Source organism: Rhinolophus hipposideros, assembly GCF_964194185.1.
Source record: "Rhinolophus hipposideros genome assembly, chromosome: 6".
NCBI lineage: Eukaryota > Metazoa > Chordata > Mammalia > Chiroptera > Rhinolophidae > Rhinolophus > Rhinolophus hipposideros.
Genome location: NC_138052.1, coordinates 81690997 through 81713125, shown reverse-complemented (window position 1 = coordinate 81713125; position 22129 = coordinate 81690997). Strand labels below are relative to the sequence as shown.

Genomic DNA, 22129 nt, shown 5'->3' with positions numbered 1-22129 from the left:
TTGATTCTTCAGAGCATTGTGAGGATTACTGAGCCAAAACACAGAGCCTGTCTGGCGGTTTGTAACCATGATTCTTCCCTACACTGGGAAGCTTATTAATATACAAGGTGTGGGCATGAGACAGTGAGTGAGTCTGCCTTACAGGTGCCTTCTCAGGTAGATGCATTGTTTTAAATAGGCTCATCTAGTGATATGGCAGATTTAGGAATTCCTGAAGCCCCGTACTGTCCAGCAGGCCTTTCTCATTGACGGAAATGCTCTGTAGCTGTGCCGACTGCTCAGTAGCCACCAGCCGTCTGTTGCTGTTGAACACTGGGAATGTGCCTGTTGCTCCTGAGGAACTAACTTTTAACATTGTAATTAGTTTTAATAGCCATGTGTGCCAAATGGCCACCTTGTTGGTTATCCCAGTTAGGATACTGGGGAAGGAGGGTTTATTTAGTATAAGAGGTTGGGAATGATGCTGGATGAAGGACAGTTACAGGGCAAATGCAGGGGTTGATTTATTCTAGGGTGTGATACTGTGGGAGCTGTTTCCTGAACGTTGTTACTCCTTCTTTTCCAGACTATTGGTCATCGTGCTTAAGTATTTTCTGTGTTTTTTGCTTTCTGTTTTATTTTATAGTAGTTGTTCACCTGATTGGCTTCACCATTTCCTAACCAGTCTTCTTTTCAGATTTTTATACTGCAGCTCAAAGAGCTTTTGGAAAATACAGTTCTGCCCAGGTCACTTATTTGCTTAAAACACTTCGCCGGCACCTCTTAAATGTTTTTAAAATGAAAGTGAAACGTTAAAACATGGTCTGTTAGGCCCTGCACAGTGTGGCACTTTTACCTCTTCAGGCTCGTCTTTCCACAGTTGCTCCTGTCTCCATTTCCTTCACACAGTTTTTGCAATAGCCTTTCTAAATGTTTATTTCCTTAAAATGTTCTACACTCTTTTGCCTTCTAGCCATTACAGGAGCTTTCCCTTTGTTTGGAATACTCCTTTTTGGTGGCCAATTTCTCATTTTTGGGGTTTCATCTTAGGTATCGTTTCCTTTTGGCTGCCTTTCTTGATTCCTTTGTCTGTATGTGGAGCTTCTACCCAGTCACCGAACTTCAGTAGTATCCTTGCTTCTTGTTACCTTCTCTTTAGGTTGTACGGTCTGTGTGCCAGGGATCACATCGGCGCCCCCAGGCCATGCCAAATGCCTAACAGAGTCTGCACCCAATTTACTTGTAGCGTGAATTAGTAGGTGTTTGAATACCTGGAAAGGTGGTCTATTTTTTCCCTCTCTTGATAAAGGGTCAGATGAGATGAAAATAGCAATTTGCTTCTTTCTGCTCTCAGTTTCACTGTAAGTGTGAAGAGAATGTCTAAAACCAAGTTTCCATAAGCAGTGCCTTTTCTAAGCTGGTAGAATGGGTTCTTGGTAGATGTTAGAGTAAATGATGTGTGCTGCCTGGTAGAATTTAGTCTCCTCCAGTTGCGCATCCATAGTATGTTACCTTTTGTGGACACTTTCAAGGTCTTTTTTTCTGCCATTGTTCTATATATTATCTTTCTAGAGTTAAGTACTGACAGATGAGAGTAGATGAAATTCATTCTTGTGTTTTCCTTCATTTCTTAAGGGAAGCATGGGAAGGGGGGCTTGGGGACTATAAGGGGTTCTTACTGCTCTTCTTTTTTTGCCTGAAGCTCTTATTCCTTTTAAGCCATTAATATCTGAGGCTCTGGAATCTGGATTAGCAAGCATGTTTTTTTCTTTTGCTAATTATATCTCTTTTACTGTTGATGGAACTCTTTTCTCAATAACTAGCACTAGATTCTTCCCATCCCTAGAAGAAGGTAAGAACCAGAAAGGGCAAAAATTATTCTTTTTTTCCCCTCTTTGGTGCTTGGTACTTTGACTAATTGAACTTGTAGATAGGTAGGGTCCTTTTGCTTATTCTAAATTTCTGAATGGTATCCTTAGCTCTAGAATAGACATTTTGGCACTTGTTTTCATTACCTCAAGTCTTTTCACTTAGATGCCTTCCTTTCCTGGTCTCCAATAAAATCCTGTTAGGTTTTTTCGTACTCTTTCCGTTGCTACCTTTACTTAAGCATCTTCCCAGTTTTATCTACTACTTGTATTCTAGTTAGAAATGAGCAGACAAGTTATATTGCTGATTATAGAATATATAGACTGATAGAATATATAGACTGATACATATATAGAATATATAGACTGATATATATATATATAGACTGATACATATTGCCTTCATAGCTCAGTGCCCAAGATTCTATGAAAATTTAGAGTAGGGGCTATAATTACGACTAGAGGAAGTCATGAAGGCTTTCTGGAAAAAGAAGCACTCCAAATGAATTTTCAAGAAGAGTAGGAGGATAGGTTGGGCTTTACAAAAAGAGATGATGGGTGCTAAGACACACTAAGGCCAGACTGCTTGTTTATTCAGTTCTAGAAGCTTCTATTAGTAATACAAGACTAGAATGAAAGGCAAGAGTATGATGAGCTAAGAGGTCAGGTAAGATGGACAGAGACAATGAAAGGCCTTGTATGCTAAAGAGTTCAAATTTTAAGTTGAAAACTTGCTCTTCTGCACCAGGCAGGGAGCTCAGTGAAGAGTTGTGTCCAATACTCCAGGGGAGAAGTGAGAGAGCCTGAATTAAAATAGTAACATGGTGGGGGGTGGAGAGGGGAATTAGCCATTTTTATCAATTTATTTTTTTATATGAAATTTGGTTTACTTTGTTAAGGTTCGAAAACATCCTGTTAGGATTTTGATTGAAATTGGTAAGTGTATAGATTGTAGTAGATTAATAAAACTGATTTCTCATTAAGAATCATGGTATATTTCTTCATTTATTTAACTCTTCTGTCATACAGCTTAGTAATGTTTTAAATCTATTTTATATATGTGTGTGTGTATACACATGCCCCAAACTAGTTATTGAGATTATTCTAGGTATGTGATTCTTGTTTTGCCCTGGTGAACTGGATGTTCTGTTAATAAATATAATTGTTATTCCTGATGCATAGGTAAGCTGTTGATTTTAGTACATTTCTCTTATATCTTAGTCAACACCTAATTCTGAGAATCTTATCATTCATTAACTTTCATTTTCTACTGCATTTATCAGTTTCCAGAATAATCTTATAAATTAATGGTGATAGTTGGCATGTTTGTTTTATTCTTGTTTATTCTCATTGACTGTAAACCTAAAGTTAATATTAAAATCAATATTAAAAATAGAGATCTTTCTCCCAGTTATTTTACTATTTTATAACAAGACTATATTTTTTAAAATGGTTTTCAGCTTATGCTGAGATGATCTTAAACTTTTTGCCTGTTGATGTCTTTGATAAATTTTTAAATATTAAACCATATTGTATTCCTAGGATGAACTTGAGCTGGTGTAGTGTGTTATTCTTTAAACAAATATTTTACATTAGTTTCCTAGTGCTCTGTTTAAGACTTTTACATCTATAATCATAAGTTAGAGTTAGAATGTGTTTTTATCTTTAATTTCTTGCCCTCAGATTTTGGTATTAAAATTATACTCTTAGCTTTTTTTGAGATAATCAGGATGCTTTCCACCTTCTCTGATCCTAGAGTGTGAATAGACTATCTTACAGAAATAAACTTCTCTCCCCAACCTGGTACAACCTTTACCTATTTTGATAACTTGCATATTTTGTTACTAGTACTTACCACTCTGAAATACTCATGTATTAATAGTACATTACAGGTTCTAAAGACGAAGTGGACTTTTTGTTATGTCATTGACTTTATTCTTAAATAGTCCCTCTGGGCTATAAAAACAAAGTTTATCTATTTTGCAGTTTTATCTGAGCCTGTGGGTTTTTGGAGGATGCCCAGGAAGATCCTCTCACTTCCTGATGCTCAGCATAGGGCATACCAGTGAGACAGGGCCTGTGAGGAAACCCTGGCCCTTGTGTATTTCCCACATGTATATCAGAGGACCTCAAACCCATAAAGCTTCAGGCCTGTCTTTATATATATTTTTTAGTCAAGTTTGCAATAGTTTCTATGTACTGAATGCTAAAAAATGTTTTCTTCGTTTCCATATACTTCAGGGCCCTGTGAGCTAAAAAGTAGGCCTGTAGGCCAGCATCAAATCCATTGCTTTTCATTGCACTACAGACATAAGGAAGTGATGATGATGAATGGAGTTCCTATTAAGGCATGTTTGATAAAAGAGCTATGTCCTCATGCCAAATGTTTTCTTATTCAACATTTGGTATATTTTGATTGACTTTGTACCTTTTCTGCTACTGGAGAATTTTAGTTTGAATGATTTCAATTGGGGGTACAGCAGACTTGCAGATAGGAGTAAAGATTTTTGTAACTTAACCTTGGGTGAAAGAAGAAAACCGGAGACAAACAAAACCTAGCCTTAGAGTTACTCTTGGAGTTCTTCAGAAGAGATGGAAGCATATACAATAAAAGACGCAAGTTAGAATGTACTGTGTTCTGTTGTGTTTTGTTATTAAGATGTTGTGAATGGTGCTAAGACCACATGACTTTAAATATTGGAAAGAAGGCTCAAGAACTATCTATTCAGTAGTAATTTATAAACTGTAAACATAACTGAGAGCCATTAAGTAGCCCAGAAAGTGGGGAGGATCAACAACTCAGTAGTGTAATAGGGCATTGAATAATTATGGAAGACCAGGCATTGGAAGAGAAAGAATGGAGTATTAACTACTGCAAACCAAGTGAATTTAAAACCATGTTATTGGAAACTGGTGGAGGGAAATCTTGAAACCTTATAATCCTGAAACCTTATAAGGCAAGGCATGATGACTAGGACTTAACCATACACAGCACTAATTTAAAATATTGATATTCTTTGTGTACCATCTTCATGATTTAATTTAAAAATGTAGAGACTTTCGTAGGTTCACCAGTGAAATCTCCCAACCCTGTTTTCCCCCATAGAGGCTATGATCTTCAACAATGAATTTTCCTGCAAAGTTTTGGGGCCCTAAATCTTTGTGATTATGGAGAAAATACATATACAATAGAAGGTCATGTATCTACTTGAGAATATCTTTTGTTTCGATTTAATTTTAATATTCTAACAGTTTTTTTTTTAAAGTCACATTTTACTTAGAATACTTGATTATGTACTTTGGATTTTTGCTGTGCAAATTTGGCCTTTTTTTAAGTGCATCTTGCATTTGAATATAGTTTTAATTTATTTAACTCTGAACTTTCTTGTGTTTTGCCTGAGAAATTTACCTCAGCGAGGTGAGTCCATTACCCAAGAGGGAAAATTAGTTCTATTTTAACCTTTGATAATGAGAAAAAGGTTCATATCTTCTATACTTCTTTGTTGCCTGAGAATATTTGTATTGATAACTGTTCAAAACTTCATTAGCTGTTCTTTTGCCCCACTGCTTTCTGTACATCCTGTGTGAACCTAAGTAAAAAGTTCTCCCAATCATATCAGAATCATTTTGAATATATGGAGAATGTCATATGCTTTTTTTTTTTTTTAAACAGACATGTGGAGTTTTCAGGTTTGGTACTTGGTCTACAACTGACAGAGTTTTCCTTGGAAGGATGTAGAATTCTTAATTAGAAAATATTATATAGACCATTGGACCTATTAATGCCCCACTGCCCTACTTAATTTAGAAAAAAAAATTAATCTCCTATAACAGAGCTAATTTATATTTTATAGCTTTAAAAAAAACACATTGCTCTTTTGAGTTTCTATGCTTTTTCCTGCTTCACAGCAAGCCAAGTGACTTGAAAAATTAAAATTCATGTACTTGCAATTTCACGGTTGTTCATGGACTGTCTCCTGTCAGTTGTGATGGGTTTAACATTAGTAAAAATGCCTCTGTGCGTGTATGTTTGGGGTTCAGTGATCTGTGTGTGCCAACTACAAGTTTAAATTTACCCATCTCTCTCCTTCCCCCCTTTTAATAGTGGTGCACCTCATCACAAGCACCGTTGTAAGCAGGTGTCTGTTACATCATTCTTGAGGAGAAAAGGACATGAAAGGGTTCCGCTCTATTCTGAACTCTGCCTCTGGGGTGATGCTAACACGTTAAAGCCCGTAGCTTACCTTTTAATAAGTACTTCGTTTTCATCAATCCTAGAGATCAAAAAGAATCCTAGTGAGTCTAATGTGTGGTCATGGAAAGAGAACTGACTCTGGGTGGTGAATGCACAGTGTGATATATAGATGATGTATTACAGAATTGTACACCTGAAATCTGTTTAACTTTACTAATGATTGTCATCCCAATAAACATTAATTTTAACAAAAATGATTGGGATTTATCAAAAGGACAGGTACCAGGATGAAGCGACTCCCATTCTGGGACAATTTGAGCATCAAAATAATGGTTTCGATTGATTATAATCCCTTGAACAAAATAGAAATCCTTGAGCTCATACTGATTGAATAAATAAATGAATGAATAAATTTAAAAAAAAAGAATCCTAGTGAAGACAAGGATTTTCAGAGTCATCTAGTTCATACTCTTTAGATTGTATCATACAAGAGAATGAAAATTTCTTCCTATGTTAATGTTAAGAAAACAGGCTTCTATGCTTTTCCTTAGTAAACCTCCAAATTATCATTACAAAGCATGCCTGAAGTATATTATAGAATGGGGCAAAATGAAGATAAAGGTCAATGCTACAGATCTAATTTATGTTTCCTTATCTTCATTCTGTATCTATCTTCCAAAAATGCAAATCTAATAATGTTAATAGCTAGCAATTATTGAGCTTTCACTATCTGCCAGGCACTGTTTTAAGTACTTTTGTTGTATGAATTCATTTAGTCCTTACAGCAGTCCTATAAATTAGATTGCTTTATTATCCCCATTCTTTAGATGAGGAAACAGAGGCACAAGAGGTTAAGTAATTCTTCAGAGTCACAACTATTGAGTGGCAGAGCTGGAAACTAAATTCAGACAGTCTGATTCTGTAACTCCAGCTCTTCACTGCTACGCTATATTTGATGCCATCTTCTTGCTTACGACTGTTTAGGGAGCTGTTCAGGATTTCTTGTTGTCCTTGGGATAAAGTCCAATTTTTTAACACCACCCTTTTGTTCTTACATAATTTGGCCACAGTTTACACTTCCAGAACACCCTTTTCTCCTGTGCCTTCTCTCTTCTCTGTCTCTCTTTCTCTCTCTCATTCTACTTCTGTACCCGCTTCTTTTCCTTCTTCTTTCATGTCTGGGAAGTTTTACCAGACTTTAAGTCCTTCCTATTTGCTTTCCTCTGCTTTGTCCCGCTGAGCTCTGAGCTCTGTGAGGATAGAAACTACCCTTTATCTCATTGCTTCCTCAGTGCCTGAAAGAGTTCATAGACATACTTGTTGAATGAATATTTGCCAAGCTGATTACCAAACGATGTTTGTAACTTTCCCCCTACGTGTATACACATGTACTCATTCTGTGTATAAAATAAAAATTAAATGGTTATTGCTAGTTTTGGTATATGTATGCTGTGTACATGCGTAATAATACATTCACTCATTTTTATGTAGCCTCTATTAAGCTGTCAGTAGCATTGATCTTCCAGTATTTCTTAGTAGCTTTCAATAGTAAAAAGCAGTAACTTATCAACACTTAGATCTTCTGTCAAGATTTTAAAGTAAATTTAAAATCTTTAGTCATATCATTAGAAGTTTTATGAAATGTCTTTTCAAAATTATGATTTAAAATCACAGCAAAAGGAATGGAGCTGGAATGTATTAGAAGGAAAAAAAACTGGTAAAATTTGCCAACGTACTATGTTGTAAAGGAACAGAAAAAAAATTCAGAATCAGAAAGGTATCTTCTTGGTTAGCGGTCATGTAAAATGTTTCAATAACCAGGAAAATACAATTTTTAGGATTTAGTATAGATAAAGCATATGTGATCATTGGAGTTCACTGAGTTATAAGACTCTTTGACAGGGCATTGAGAGAACTGAACTGTCAAGAGTGGTGCGTATGGAAGGTATTAATACACTGTCATATACTGTGTAAAGGCAACAGTAATGATGGTGATATTTTTCTGTATCTGAAAACTGCCCTAATTAAGTGTTGTTACATTGGTGTTTCCGTTTTCACAGCTCCATACCATCTTTGTCTCTAATGTTTGTTGCTTTATGCCTGATTATTTCATTGATTTTCCTATGGCATTTGGCTCCTACACATGAACATAGAGTTATTAGGCTCTTTAGCCCTGATAGAAAGCTTTCGTCCATTAATCCCATCTATTTCAATAGTCGTGTATTTTATTCCCTCCACAAGCCCTTGACATTCATCCAGCAAATTCCAGTTTCTAGTACTGGGTTCAAGGCTATTTTGTTTGTTAATGTGTGTTCTTTACCTTCTTTGGAATTCATCTCATGTTTTACCTCATGATTTGTGCTTTGGTTTATACTTTACCAGTTTTATACTTAACCTGTTTTGTTAGTATTTGTGCTCAGTAAGATTAAGGGGAAAGAACAATATTTTCTTTTAAGTCTTATGTATTCCTCCAAAAATACCTTGTTTAACTGTTAAGACTTTAGCTTAAAGAAAATAAGCATGTGCTATGTTAAGAACATTTCAAAAAAAAAAATCATTCAGTAAATTCCCTTGGTAACCCAATCTAATAAAATAGCAAGTAAAATTATTGATGTTTGTCTTGAGTTCATGGCATTGTAGTTATTCTAAAAAATTTTTTTCCCTATGTAGTGATGGAGAATAAGTGATTTATCACTGTTCAACTAATAAACATTTACATTAGTAGTCCCTTGCGCATGTGACTCTTCTTCCATGTATGAGTATTACTATATTTTTAAAAAAAGAATAAATCTAATTATGTACAGTTAAAACTGATTTTTGATGCAAGGTCTGTAAACAAAGTGAGTACATTCAAATATATCATTATGGGAAAAATCGTTACGACCTTTTTGTGCTTCCATAATAAGGAAGAAACCTTACATACATCCTGTCTTCTCTTGCTATGGTGTTTTGAAGGTGCCACATGTAATCTTGTGTCTAATTCCTAATTTCAGTTGTCCTCGACAAAGCAGAAACATGGTAGGATTTAATAGGCTTCATCTCCCATGATGCAGGACCGAGGTTTAAATGATTATCTTCAACCTACATTTTGTAATGTGCCATTCTCCAGTTCATTAGCAATACAGGAGGGCTAAGGGATTAGTGAATTTTGTATAAGCAGAAGCTGTCTGTAATCTAAGTGGAGGAACCACAGGTTTAAAAACCATATGAGACAATAAGCTTTGTGTAGTAAGAACTCTAAATGTAAATTAGAATCCTGCTAGTCATTTTATGAAACAGTTCTTCAGACAGTAAAAGCATCTTACAAGACCACTGTCTTCTTTGTTACGTTTTTGGTTGAAAGTCCTCACTAGCTGATGGTCATAGTACTTTGGGAAGTACTTTCCATGTTATATAGTGGATTTTATTTGTGTAAAACAAGTATGCTACAGTTACTGTGCATTAAAGAGCATTTGATTGGGTTCTTAAATTTTATTTATTTGAAGTGTAAAATCTACGTTTGTCTTTGTTAAAAAGTCCTTACGTGTGCGGTAATTTTTTTGATGGCATATAGTGTAACAATTTTTTGTTTTTTCGTTTTTGCTTTTGGTGGTTTAAGACCTAGAATATTGGTTGTTTAACTCAGATTTCTATTTTTTGATTGTTATACTTACAGAGTATGTGTGTAAGGAAATTGTGTATTTGGTATGTGGGCATAATAATGTAGAGAATGAAATTGAGAAATACCAAGTATTGTGATGAGATCAGCTACCTTTTGAAATAAGCTGAGATTGTCTGTTTCAAACATAAGGGGATTTGGGAAGACCCAAATTTCAACACGATGACTTGTGTCACTTTGTTGTAAATCAGAAAGCTGAAGTAGAATTGATTATATTATACCTGGGCAGGAGAAAGACTGTTGCCAGAGGAAGGTTACACATTATTGGACCTGGGCGTAAAGCAGGTATCTGAGAATACAAATGTGTCAGTGTTTACCCAGCACTGTCTGAAGAAGAAAGAGTGACTACATCTGATAGTAAAATGTCAGTCATTAGAGAAACATTTGCCATGGTTCATTTCCTTTCTTAATTCACTAGCTTTCTTTTCCTACTATACCATAAAAACAGCTTTCTCCAAGGTCATTAATAACCTTGTCCCTAAACCCATTAGATGCTTCTGTTTCTCATCTCTGTGTCTAGAGCTGACACCTTCCTCCTTCCTCTTCCCCTAATGTTTCACTGTTTCTTTCCAGTTCCTTTTCAATAATACAATACAATTTTAAAAATTGGTAATATACTAATGTTTATCACTTTATATCCTGTTTAACTCATTGCATTTTCACATGAACTTTAGTGGCCATTATATAGATATACCGTAAACTTAAAAACCAAAAAAGAAATGCTCATTTTAGAAAACTTTGTTCTAAAGTATAGTATATTAAAATCATTTTGAAACCACATGTAAGGTAGTAGAATAGTAGACAAAAGTTGTATAGTTGTAACAGTTTACTTAGAAGTAAAAGACTAATGATGGGCAACATTGAATATCACTGTAACAAACAAAGAAAGCAAGACCTCAGTCTAGTCTTTGGAACCTTTCTCTCTGTTTTCTCATCTGTGAAATAACAATCGTGCTGTGTCTCTAAAGGCTTTTCCAGGGTAATATTCTGTGACTTATGAATTATTACATGGAGAAGTCTATATCAGTCTGCATCAACTTGTTCTCTAAACCATTTCAGTTTGTTCTGTGATGGCTATGATTATTACAGATTATAGTGTACATACATATTAAAATTAACTTAAAAAGTGCCCTGTTCACTACTGTATTAAATTTTGTCATGTGACATTAGTTTTCCTTCTAGTGGATCTAAATGCCTATCCTGTGAACTTATCTAATTTCTGTATTTGTTTATATAGATGATAGAGCCTGTAATTGCTACAGTAAATGATTTTTATTTGCGTTTGAAAGCATCTCACACATAGTGATTAATAATTATGAAACTGTATTTTCAAATATGAATATGAATACAGAAGAATACTGAGTTGTGAAAAAATTCATGTGTAGGTAACAATATATTCAATTAAGAATACCCCCTGTAATGGTCTGGTGTCAAATTAAAATTTCACCTCTTTTTTTTCCATTGAAATCAGCAGCTTGTGATACTTGATCATTAATGCTTTATGTGAATTCTGAGTCATTTATTTTAGTAAAAATTGTGTGTTAAGGAAGTTGAAAAAAAATCTTTGCTAGTGCATCCATTTAGTTAAGAATCAAGTCACATTTTGTTTACTTAAACCCATCTGTACTTATTTTACCAGTAACCTATTTGGTCTGCGACCTGTGGATTATACAGACAGTGAAAATATGAAATCGCTGTTGCTGCTACCAGAGAAGAATGAATCATCATCAACTAACCATTGCCCAGTAGTAAGTATGGGTTTAGCTTTCGTAAATTTATGTTTTTTATTGAAATTGGTTCTGAAAGGAGCATAATGGCAAAATTTCCAGTTAGTAAATTGCTTTCATTCACTAAATAATTATTGAGTACTTCCTGTGTATTAGCTATTGTGAATTCAAAGACACAAATCAGAATAAATGTATCAACAAATACTTATTGACCCAACACCCCATATTTTCGCAACATTCATACAAAATAAATATGACTGATCGAACTCTTGTTTTCAAGGAACTTACATTCTAGTGAGAGATGGGAAAGGAACAGATTGTAAATATGTAAGCTAATACAAGTAAAATCCAGGAACTTACAAATGAGTGCTTTGATGGAGATTTTGTAGAGTGTAATTGAGTAGAGGTAGTGGGCTCCAGAAGAGGCACTGCTTTAACTAGGGTCATTGAGGAGAGCCTTCGAAGAATAATATTTGATTTGAAACCTGAGTGATGAGAGGAGGTAGCCAGGTCAATATCTGGAGGACAGATGTTCCAAGCAGAATGAATAGCTAGTATAACGGCCCCTCAGTGGTTGAGCTTGTTGTATTTAAAGGTGAAAGAGAAGGTCATTATTTCTGGCAACTAGTGAGTGTCTACGAGTAATGGGAAACCATTGAAAGGATGTAAAGCAAGGGGATGACGTGATTTAATTTATACTTTAGAAAGTTCACTCTAGCTGCTTTGTAATAAAGACTGTGGTGGGGGCCAAGAGGGGAAACAGGGAGATTACTTAGGACTGTTTCATTGTGACAGGCTAGAGAGACAATGATGACCTGGAGTAAGGTAATAGCAGTGGAGATTATGAGAAATAATGAGGTTTAGTATATATTTTTGAATTGATGACAACAGAATTTTCTGATGGATTAGATTATCGATGAAATGTGGGGGAAAAGTAGGTTATTATGACTGTAGCAGTGGAGTAGGTGGTAGTACTATTTGCTGCCATGAAGAAGGAAACGAATAGTTCTCTGCCAATTTATGTCTCTAAGACATCAAATGGAGATGTTGAATGGGTAGTTGGATATGTGAGCCTGTTGCTTAGGAGAGGTTCAAACTTGCAATAAAGTGGAAAGAATGCCTATTCCGTAGGAACCTGTAGTTTAGTAGGGAATATAGATGTAAAAAATTTTATTACACTTGTAATAAATTCATAATGGAAGCCATAAAATGTACAGTAGAGGGTGGCCGGATGGCTCAGTTGGTTAGAGCGCGAGCTGTCAACAATAAGGTTGCTGGTTCAATTCCCACATCAGATGATGGGCTTTGCCTCCTGCAACTGAAGATTGAAAAAACGGCGACTGGACTTAGAGCTGAGCTGTGCCCTCCACAACTAGATTGAAGGACAACGACTGACTTGGAGCTGATGGGTCCTGGAAAACACACTGTTCCCCAACATTCCCCATTAAAAAAAAAAAAAAAAAGTACAGTAGAATCATAGAGAAGGAAGAATCGGACTTCAGGAGGGATCAGGAAGAGCATCACAGAGAAGGTGACAACGAATATGTCTAAGCCTTTAAAGGTCAAAGCTTTTGTGTGGTATCTAATACAAGGCTATTGGTAAACAACTACAACTCAGTAGCAAAAAAAAAAAATCTGATAAAAAAATGGGCAGAGAATCTGAATGGACAGTTTTTCAGAGATGATGTATACATAGCACTCACGTACGTGAAAAGGTGCTCACCGTCACTAATGAGCAGGGAAATGCACAGCAAAGCCATAATGAGAATCATACCTGTTAGAATGGCTGTTATCAACAGTGTTGGCGAGGATGTGAAGGAAAGGAAAACCTTATGCACAGATGGTGGGAATGTAAGTTGGTATAGCCACTATGGAAAACAGTACAGAGGTTCCTCAAAAAATTAAAAATATAACTACCATATGATCCAGTAATTCTTCTTCTGGGTATTTAAAGAAAACGAAAAGACTAACTCGAAAAGATATATGTGTCCCTTGCCCCATATTCATTGCAGCGTTATGACACCAAGATACAGAAGCAACCTAAATGTCCATCAGTGGATGAATGGATAAAGCAAATGTGGTACCCTGACTCTGCAGTATGTGTGTCTATGTATTTTGTGTATATGTATATACACAATGGAATAATTTTCAGCCTTAAAGGAAATCAAGCCATTTCTGTCAACATGGATGACTCTTGAGGGCATTATGCTAAGTGAAATTCGTCAGACAGAGAAAGACAAATACTTTATGATCTCCCTTATTGTGGAATCTAAAAACAAAAACCAAAAAAAAACTGATCTCAGGGATATAGAGAACAGATTGGTGGTTGCCAGATGGCTGGGTGTGGTGAGGGGGTTGGAAATGAAGGGGCAAAATGGGTGAAGGAGGTTAAAAAGTACCAACTTCCTACGTATGAAATACGTCATCGGATGTAACATACAGCATGGTGACTACAATTAATTATACTGTATTATATATTTGAAAGTTTTTAAGAGAGTAGATCTTAAAAGTTCTCAGGGAAAAGTAATTGCAACTGTATGTAGTAATGAATGTTAACTAGACTTGTGATCATTTGGCAATATATAAATGTCAAATCATTACGTTGTACACCTGAAACTAATACAATGTTGTATGTCCATTATATCTCAGTTTTAAAAAAAAAGAATATTAGTTGCAATTAACAGAAAACTTTCACTCAAATGCTTAAAGATTGTATATCATATAAAAATAATCCCGGATCTTGAGAGTATAATGCTAAGTGAAATAAGTCAGACAGAAAAAGCAGAGAACCCTATGATTTCACTGATATGTGGCATATAAACCAAAAAGAACAAGACAAACAAATGAGAAACAAAAACTCATAGACACAGACAATAATTTAGTGGTTACCAGAGGGTAAGGGGATGGGGGGTGGGTGATGAGGGTAAAGGGGATCAAATATATGGTGATGGAAGGAGAACTGACTCTGGGTGGTGAACACACAATGGGATTTATAGACGATGTAATACAGAATTGTACACCTGAAATCTATGTAAATTTACTAACAATTGTCACCCCAATAAATTTAATTAAAAAAAAAATAATAATCCCAATATCTGATAGCTTTCTACTTGGTTAATTCAGCAGTTAAGTGGCTGCACCAAAGATCCAAATTCTTTGTACTTTGCCATCCTCAGCTTGACAGCTTTGTCCTCACTAATCTCCCCCATAGTGATTATAGGATGATTGCCACAATTCCAGCTGCGACAGTGTCCAGTGTTAAAGTGCTAAAACCTTTCGGTGCACTTCCCTTAATGTCTTATTGGTGTGACGATCACACAATTGGTTTTGACATACCCCGTGGTTAAAGATAGGGTCAGTCCTGGAAGAGTGTTATCTGAACAAAACTGGGATTCTTCTCGTGTGGGGAGTGAGGAATGGATTTTGAGTGGGCAACCAACATTGCTCACTGCATTCAGGTTATAGAGTGAGGATGGCAGTCCCAAAGTGAGGAGCAGCTGCTCAGAGACTGGGAAGCGTAAAGGACCTTAGAAAGCTGAGAAACAAGTTTAGTGTGAGAGGAGTGTAAGGTGTGTTAAAGAAGAATTGAAGGTAAAGAGCTGGGTTGGGATCAGTCTGTGAAAGGCCTCAAATTCCCCGAGGAGGAGTTTAGACTTCATTTCCCTCGTTCATGGGGTGACTCACTGTGTTTTGAATGGAGTGGGACCCTGCAGAGGACAGGTGGGAGCGTGGCATAAGACTGAAGACTGGTTGGTTAGGACGCTGTTGTAGAACCCACGTGTGAAATGTCAGGGCTGCAACTGCGGGTGGTGATAATAGTGATGTGGGATGGAGAGAACAAGGGGTTTCAGAGAGACGGCTGGCAGGCTCACTATGTTTAGCACTTGCTCAGATGGGGGGACATAAGTGAAACGGATATGTTGACCATTTAGGACCATACAGAGAAGAGTTTTTGTCTTGCAATGACGGTGCTAATGCACTGGAAGAGAACCTAGAAATCAGGTTAATTTCCTCATTTTACCAATGAGAAAGTTGAGATCTAGAAAGGTGATTTGCCCAAGTTTAACCAGCCATAAAAATAAATTTTTTTGAATGGGTCACTTAGAACACAAATTATTTAAATCTTAGGTCAGTATGCATTCAGTCTTAACATACTTAACAAATGTAAATTGGCACTTATGTTATTCATTTGAACTTGAACTTTGCTGGCAGAACATTGCATAACTAAGTTGTCATTTGCCAATGTGCCTTTTATGTAAAAGCTGGAGAAAGATGATTTTAAACGTGTCAAAAATAAAGCTATCTTTATGGTATTCTTGGAGTCTGAGGATGGCAGTGCCCTTCAGAACAGAGGAAAGTGATTATCCTCTCAATTCAACTTCCCAATGACTATTATGTTGTTATTAAATGTAGGAAACCTATCCTTTTTGCATGTCACATGGATATGGCCTGTAGAGATCATTATTTACTATCTTAGTGGTAGATACTTAGGTAAGAAAACGGTAGTGATAACAAATCCTAATTGAAAGGGATTTTTCTTTATATGCAATCCTCAAAATCTAAGCTCTTGGATCTGCCTTCCTCCAGCTACTACCAGACCCCTTCACTCATTCTTTTTCAGCTACATGGGCTGTCCTGCTGTGTTTTGAATCCACCAAGCATGCCTCATATCGGGTCCTTAGCCCGAGCTCTTATCTCTGCCAGCAGCCGGATGTGCACATGACATGCTCCTTGCTCCCTTCAGATGCGACTCCAGTGTGGTTCTACCAGAGACGTCTCCGTCCTCCTGTATGTCAACTACAGCAACCTGCCAGTGCTTCTTACCCCCTGACCCTATTTATTTTTATTTTATTGACATTTTTTTAATTGATTCCCCCCCCCCAACTAGAATATAAATGATGTGAAGGCAGGCATTTGCTGCTTTAGTTTACTGTAGTAGCCCCAGCACTGAGAACAGGGTCTGACCAATAGAGGGTGCTCAATAAGTATGTGCTGAATGAATGACTGACTACTGGGGTGCCATTCGTGATGTATGCCTGTCCTGAAACAAGCACAGGCGCCTGATCCTTCAGATCAGTGATTTCTAAGCTGTTCTGGGAGCTGCTTCAGGGAGCATCGTGCAGAAGGGAAGGGGTGATGAGTGGGTGGGGTTTGACTTCCTCTACTTCCCACTTAGGAGTTTTGATTGTCTCAAGTATAGATGAATGGCTGTTGGAAAGCACTGCTTTAAATCTGAGAAGCAGCCTGTAAGCTTCAAGTCTTAAAAAGCTGCTTGCTGTGTTCATTTTGTGACTTTTCTGCCCATGATCCTTTGAGCAGCTTGTTAATCCTTTTTTTTTGTCTCCATAATTTTGTAAACACTATCTTTGATAAACTCATTAGTAAAGAATAACTTCACTTAACCTTAGAAAATGTTCCTTATCGGACTATTCTTTAGATAAGAGTTTGTATAATGCCTAATCTCTATAAATCAGGATTTGAACCCTTGGGATGTTTTTTAAGTGTTGTCTGAACTTAATGGCTGTGAGAGCACTGCTTACTCAACCCAAATGCGCCCCCCACCCCACCCCACCCCTCACTCTCACCACTACCCCCCACGCCAGATCTGACATATGGCTTTAGCAGCTGTTTGGCTTTATGTTTTTTTTTTTTTTAAACAGTATTCCTTAACTATGAGAAATTAGTGCCAGTTTCTATTTTGTATTCAAATTTAAAAACTGTGATAGGAAAATGCTTGACCCACTTTGGTGCCTGTCTTGGGCTGGTAGAAATAGTGTCATGTCCTTCCTATATTTAGAATTGATACCTTTTCACTCTTGTATTTTGTGTAGAGAACTAATTTAGCTGAAATGGAGTTATATAAACTGGAAAGTAATGTGTTCCATTTAGCGCTATTTTTAGAGCACTTATTTATATAACTGACAAGAATTATTGAAATACTTTTGTTTTAGTATTTCCATTGTATAGTAATTGAATAATCCATAAAGTGCGCTGAACTGTTTCCATATATGGAATGTGTACAGTGTTTAGGATACACATGGTTGCGTCATCTTATAATTTAATGAATGTGAAAGATCCACAGGCAGAAATGTGACGTAAATATGTGTGTAATGTGCATAGCATGTCCAGTAAAAATAATCTTTGCAACTTGAGGCTTCGAGGAGTAAGGAAATCCAGGAAGCTGAACCTTTAGATGCTGAATATTGCCATTTAAAAAGACTTTGAAAATCTTTGAAAAAATGTCTTGTATACATACTTACTTAGCACATAGTAGACTCATTTAATGTATTTCAAGTAAATGAATCATTGAGATTTATAAATGTAGCCAACAGTTTACGTGTAATATTGTAGGGTATCAGACTGGATAAATTATCACTACTCTGATATGTGAATATTAAATACCAGCTTTCTCTAATCTGATTGCTGAACTCTACTGGTGATCATATCGTCAGTGTTTCACTCATGTCCTCTGGAGTTTTGAGAGCCCAGATATCCAGTATACATACACACTCACACATGTGGGAGGGCCCTGTGTCTTGTGTTTGTAAATAACAGTTTTGTGTTTGACTTTGTATCCTTTCATGCAGTAGTGTTGATTTAGCTTTTTTTCTTCATTGTTGCTTCACATTTATCAGGTAGCACTGGCCTACTCTCATTCCAATTCCATTTATTAAATTTCTGTTGGCTACTGTTGAAGTCATCCCATTGGTTTGTTTTTAATCGTTTATATCTAATCTCTAGTGCTATCCATTAGTGCCTTTTTTTTTATTTTGTCTCCTGTAATACTCTTCTAAGTCTTTTTATTAAAGTGAAAATATTAGTCTTTGTTAGTAGAGCACACTTTCCTGTTCATGAGCTTTATTGACTTATTACAGTTGTGAATCTGATCTAACTTGTATTTGCTTGTCTGTTTTCATTGTTTTGGTTTTGAAAGGTTACTGTTTCGATGTTCAAGATTTGTTTCTTTCTTTGAGGTCATTGCTGTTCTAGAAGTCTTAGTGTTCTTTGATTTTTCACATAATCTCAGTTTAAACTAAATAGACCAAGTTGAATTTAACTCTTTTGGTATAAGTTAGTGGAAGGGAGAGAGGGAATTGTGAATTTTAAGTGGGTATTTTGTGTTACTTTAAAATAAAAGGCTTACTGGTGACAGAATGAAGTTGTAAAACTCTAGAGAGACCCAATTTAGAATCAAGGAAACAAGATGCCCTGGGTATAGAGAACTATCCCAAGTAATGTTTTGTTGCGGAGGAAATAAAGAAATAGAAACGTAATTATTCAAATGCATTGAGGTTTTGAGTGATGAGTCAATGGAAATTACTGAGAATTACTAGATAGAGTAAGCTAAGTAATGGAATTCAAGCTTATATAAAGCGAAGGTCAGTGTAATATTTTTTCTCTGGTTTTAAGTATTTTTAACACTGTGGCGTCTCCTTTTTCATTAACAGGTGAACACTTGTCAGCGTAGGGGTGGACCTCTTGTACTTGTAGGCAGTGGGCTTTCTTCAGAACAACAGAAAATGCTCGGTGAACTTGCAGCAATTCTCAAGGCTAAAAAATGTGCTGAGTTCGACAATACGGGTGAGGATTATTGACTTATTTTTGGTAGAAAATAAATAGGTAATTTCTCTGTAGAGCGCTGCTGAGATATGACTATATACTTTGAATCTTGTAATAAAACTGAAATATTTTTATAGTTATAAACTACTTATAGGCTTAATTTGGTTAGGAAATGCAAAGTTTAAAGCTTTGCCCTGGGTTTAGGACAGAATATGTCAGAAGAGCAAAGTTCTGAGTTTGCTAATGACAAATTATAGTGTATGTAATGCTTTAATTCTTCAGTTTGAATTTGAAATTAAAACAAAAAAGCATGTTTGCTAATATGGTTTTAAGATAATGTGGTTTATGATCTGATTCTTTCATGTTGGTGGCCCAGGCTAGAGAATAAAAAAAGAAATCTTACACCTAAGTGTTAAAATTGTTGCCTTTGAAGAAAATTCAGATACAAGTTAATAAAATGTGGACTAACTGGTTTTAAAAAGCAGACTGGTTAAAGGATTGTTTTGGTTTATATCTCTGTTTCTAACTGCTTTTTTTGTATTCTAGTAACTCATGTCATTATTCCTGGTGATAAAGTTCAGAGCACCTTGAAATGTATGCTGGGGATTCTCAATGGATGCTGGATCCTAAAATTCGAGTGTAAGTGTTGGACTTGGGAGAATTACAAAATGAATTAAGTAGACTAATTTCATTTTTCATAGCGCCACTAATTAAGGAACGTATGCTAATTTTCTTCCCTCTGGTTAGTTAACGGTGTTTTGCAAAATCTTCTCTTATTAATGGTATCATTTAGATGTTCTTGGTAAGTGTCCAAAAATATGTTCTGGTTTTAAAGCCTTTTTTTCTACAATATCAACTGTTTTAATAAAGAGTTAATAGATTGTATAGTAGACATTTAAGGACAAGTAATCCATATTACTATTAAATGATTTGTTTGACTTAATGCATGTTTTAAATACATTGCTATGAAATGTAAGTAGTTTATTGCCTTCCCTCTATAATTTCTATGACCTTTTATGTATAAAACCCTATTGCTTTCTTAGCTTATCTAGTATATTTTAGGAAGCTGTTGGGAAATTGAGACTGCTTTGTATTACCTGTTTTGGAGCAGTTATATGAGCTATTGTCTAACCTCCCCTGCAAATGTATCCTCGTTGCCTGTTGGCAGTCAAACACTGCCACCTCAGAGCTGCTTTTCCCCTTCCCCACTCTTACTTGTTTGCCTTTTTTAACCTTGGATTTGCTTAGGACTTAAAACCAAATGAAAAAGAAGCTCGTACAGAGTTATTTTCTACTCCTTAATACTGAAGTATCTACTTTTGGAACAGTGGCAAAAATAGGACAGTGGCTTGACATTTTTGGTTAACTAATTGTTTAGGATAGAATAGTGACAATAAAGGGGTTATAGGAGGAATCTTGTGATGATACAGTCTTGTATCTTGATCCTAGGGGTGGTTACCTTACACATGTGGTTAAATTATATAGCTCTATATCCAGGCACACATGAGACACACACACACACACACTGCATGTATAACTGATGAAATCTGAATGAGCTGTATGGATTGTATCAAAGTCAGATTCTCGCTTTTGTTTACTGTGTTATGGTTGTGGAACATGTTGACACTGGACACTACTGGAATGTGCATGGGCTTCCCTGTACATTTCTTCCTATGGAATTGTAATTATTTCAAATTAAAAAGTGAAAGGAAAAAGACCAGTGTGTAATTTTGATGAAACTTTTCTTTTTAAGAAGCAAATGATGGATCAGAATTAGTTTTTAAAAACTTAGTTTTATGGCTTTGTTCTTTGATGGTTTTATGGTAGAAATGCTTGATTTATTAAGATCTTTATTATCTTATTAATTGAATCTGTTAGTTTGAAGTCGATTTGGTTTGTAAAATGGTTTTCTTTTAGCAGTTGGTATCCATGTCCTTTTAATGCAGCTCCCACTTTTCTTGTGATGCTAGTCTCCAGGGATACGGTGGATAAACAGCCATGCTGGCAGTGCCACTGCGTCCCATCTCACCAGTCTCTGTTATTAGTCTCTCCCAGTCATGACCAGTTTTAAAAGCATGATAAGCAATTGGACTGACCATTTACATAGGAAAAAAATTGTCCCTTCTGTCTCACTCTTATATTTGAACCTTCTTTTCCCTTTCAGATCTGTGGCAAGTCTTACTGGGCCTCAGTCTTACTGTTTTAAAAATCTGATGTAAAATAGTTCCACAATTATAGAGGCTTTTGTACTGAATCTGTGCCAGAAATCTTGCCAGTGGTTATAGGAAGGAATAGATTTTCATAATAATAAGGTGTCAGTAATAAAGAACCCATGTGAAATTTTGAATGTTAAGGCATTTGCCACTTAACTTTTGAGTATATAGTTCCTGTGAATATGCTGAACTTGCATCTGGTTACATAGATAGGCTACATGATTTATGTCCATAAAAGCTGTCGTCTTTAAGAAAGTTTTTGTCAACCTAATGGCTTGGCTGTGCCGTTTTTATAGAATCGCTGATGGACTCAAGCTGACTTAATAGTGTGCCATTTGGTGATTCTCACAGTAGTGAATAGCATATTCTAATATCAGTGGTTCTTTTAGGATGAAGGTTGAATGGATGCTCTTACTGAAGTTCATTCCCCCATATTGTGTAATACAGAGTCCAAAGAGAAGTAGTTTCAGAGTTAGAGACAGTTAGAAGGCAAGAAACCTCAAATACCTTCTTTCTTAATACATATTTCTCACAGTTTCTATGTTGTTCTTAGTGGTAGACATCTAGTTTATTGAAAAATTCAGAGCTATTCAAAACTATCTGAAAACCATCTATATTAAAGAGTGAGGAGGTGGACCAAAGCTTTCAAAATTAATTGTAAAAAATTATGATTTATTAAAACTAGATCTAATGTTTTGAGGATATCCATTAGCTTGCTGGTAGTCTAAACCTTTACTGACTTAACTATATAGAAACTTTAATTTTTTTTTTACAGGGTTTTCCATAAACCATGTAGATTTAAGAGGAAATTTTATCTAAACTTTCTTGTAGATAATTGACTCATTTAATAAATTTAAACAAATTAACAGAAAGAGTAAGTATCCAAATTTAACCATTGGATTCTGTTTAAACATGTTGTGTCTTAATTG

The 22129-nt window shown here is 35.8% G+C and overlaps 1 protein-coding gene across 1 annotated transcript in view; it reads left to right on the top strand.

Moving 5' to 3' along the window:
* BARD1 (BRCA1 associated RING domain 1) overlaps positions 1-22129 on the top strand; it is a 72887-nt gene that overhangs the window by 41729 nt on the left and 9029 nt on the right. The window contains exons 7-9 of the mRNA XM_081051800.1: positions 11340-11448; positions 18876-19008; positions 19534-19626. Coding sequence (XP_080907926.1) covers positions 11340-11448; positions 18876-19008; positions 19534-19626 — 335 coding nt within the window. The remainder of the gene's footprint in view (positions 1-11339; positions 11449-18875; positions 19009-19533; positions 19627-22129) is intronic.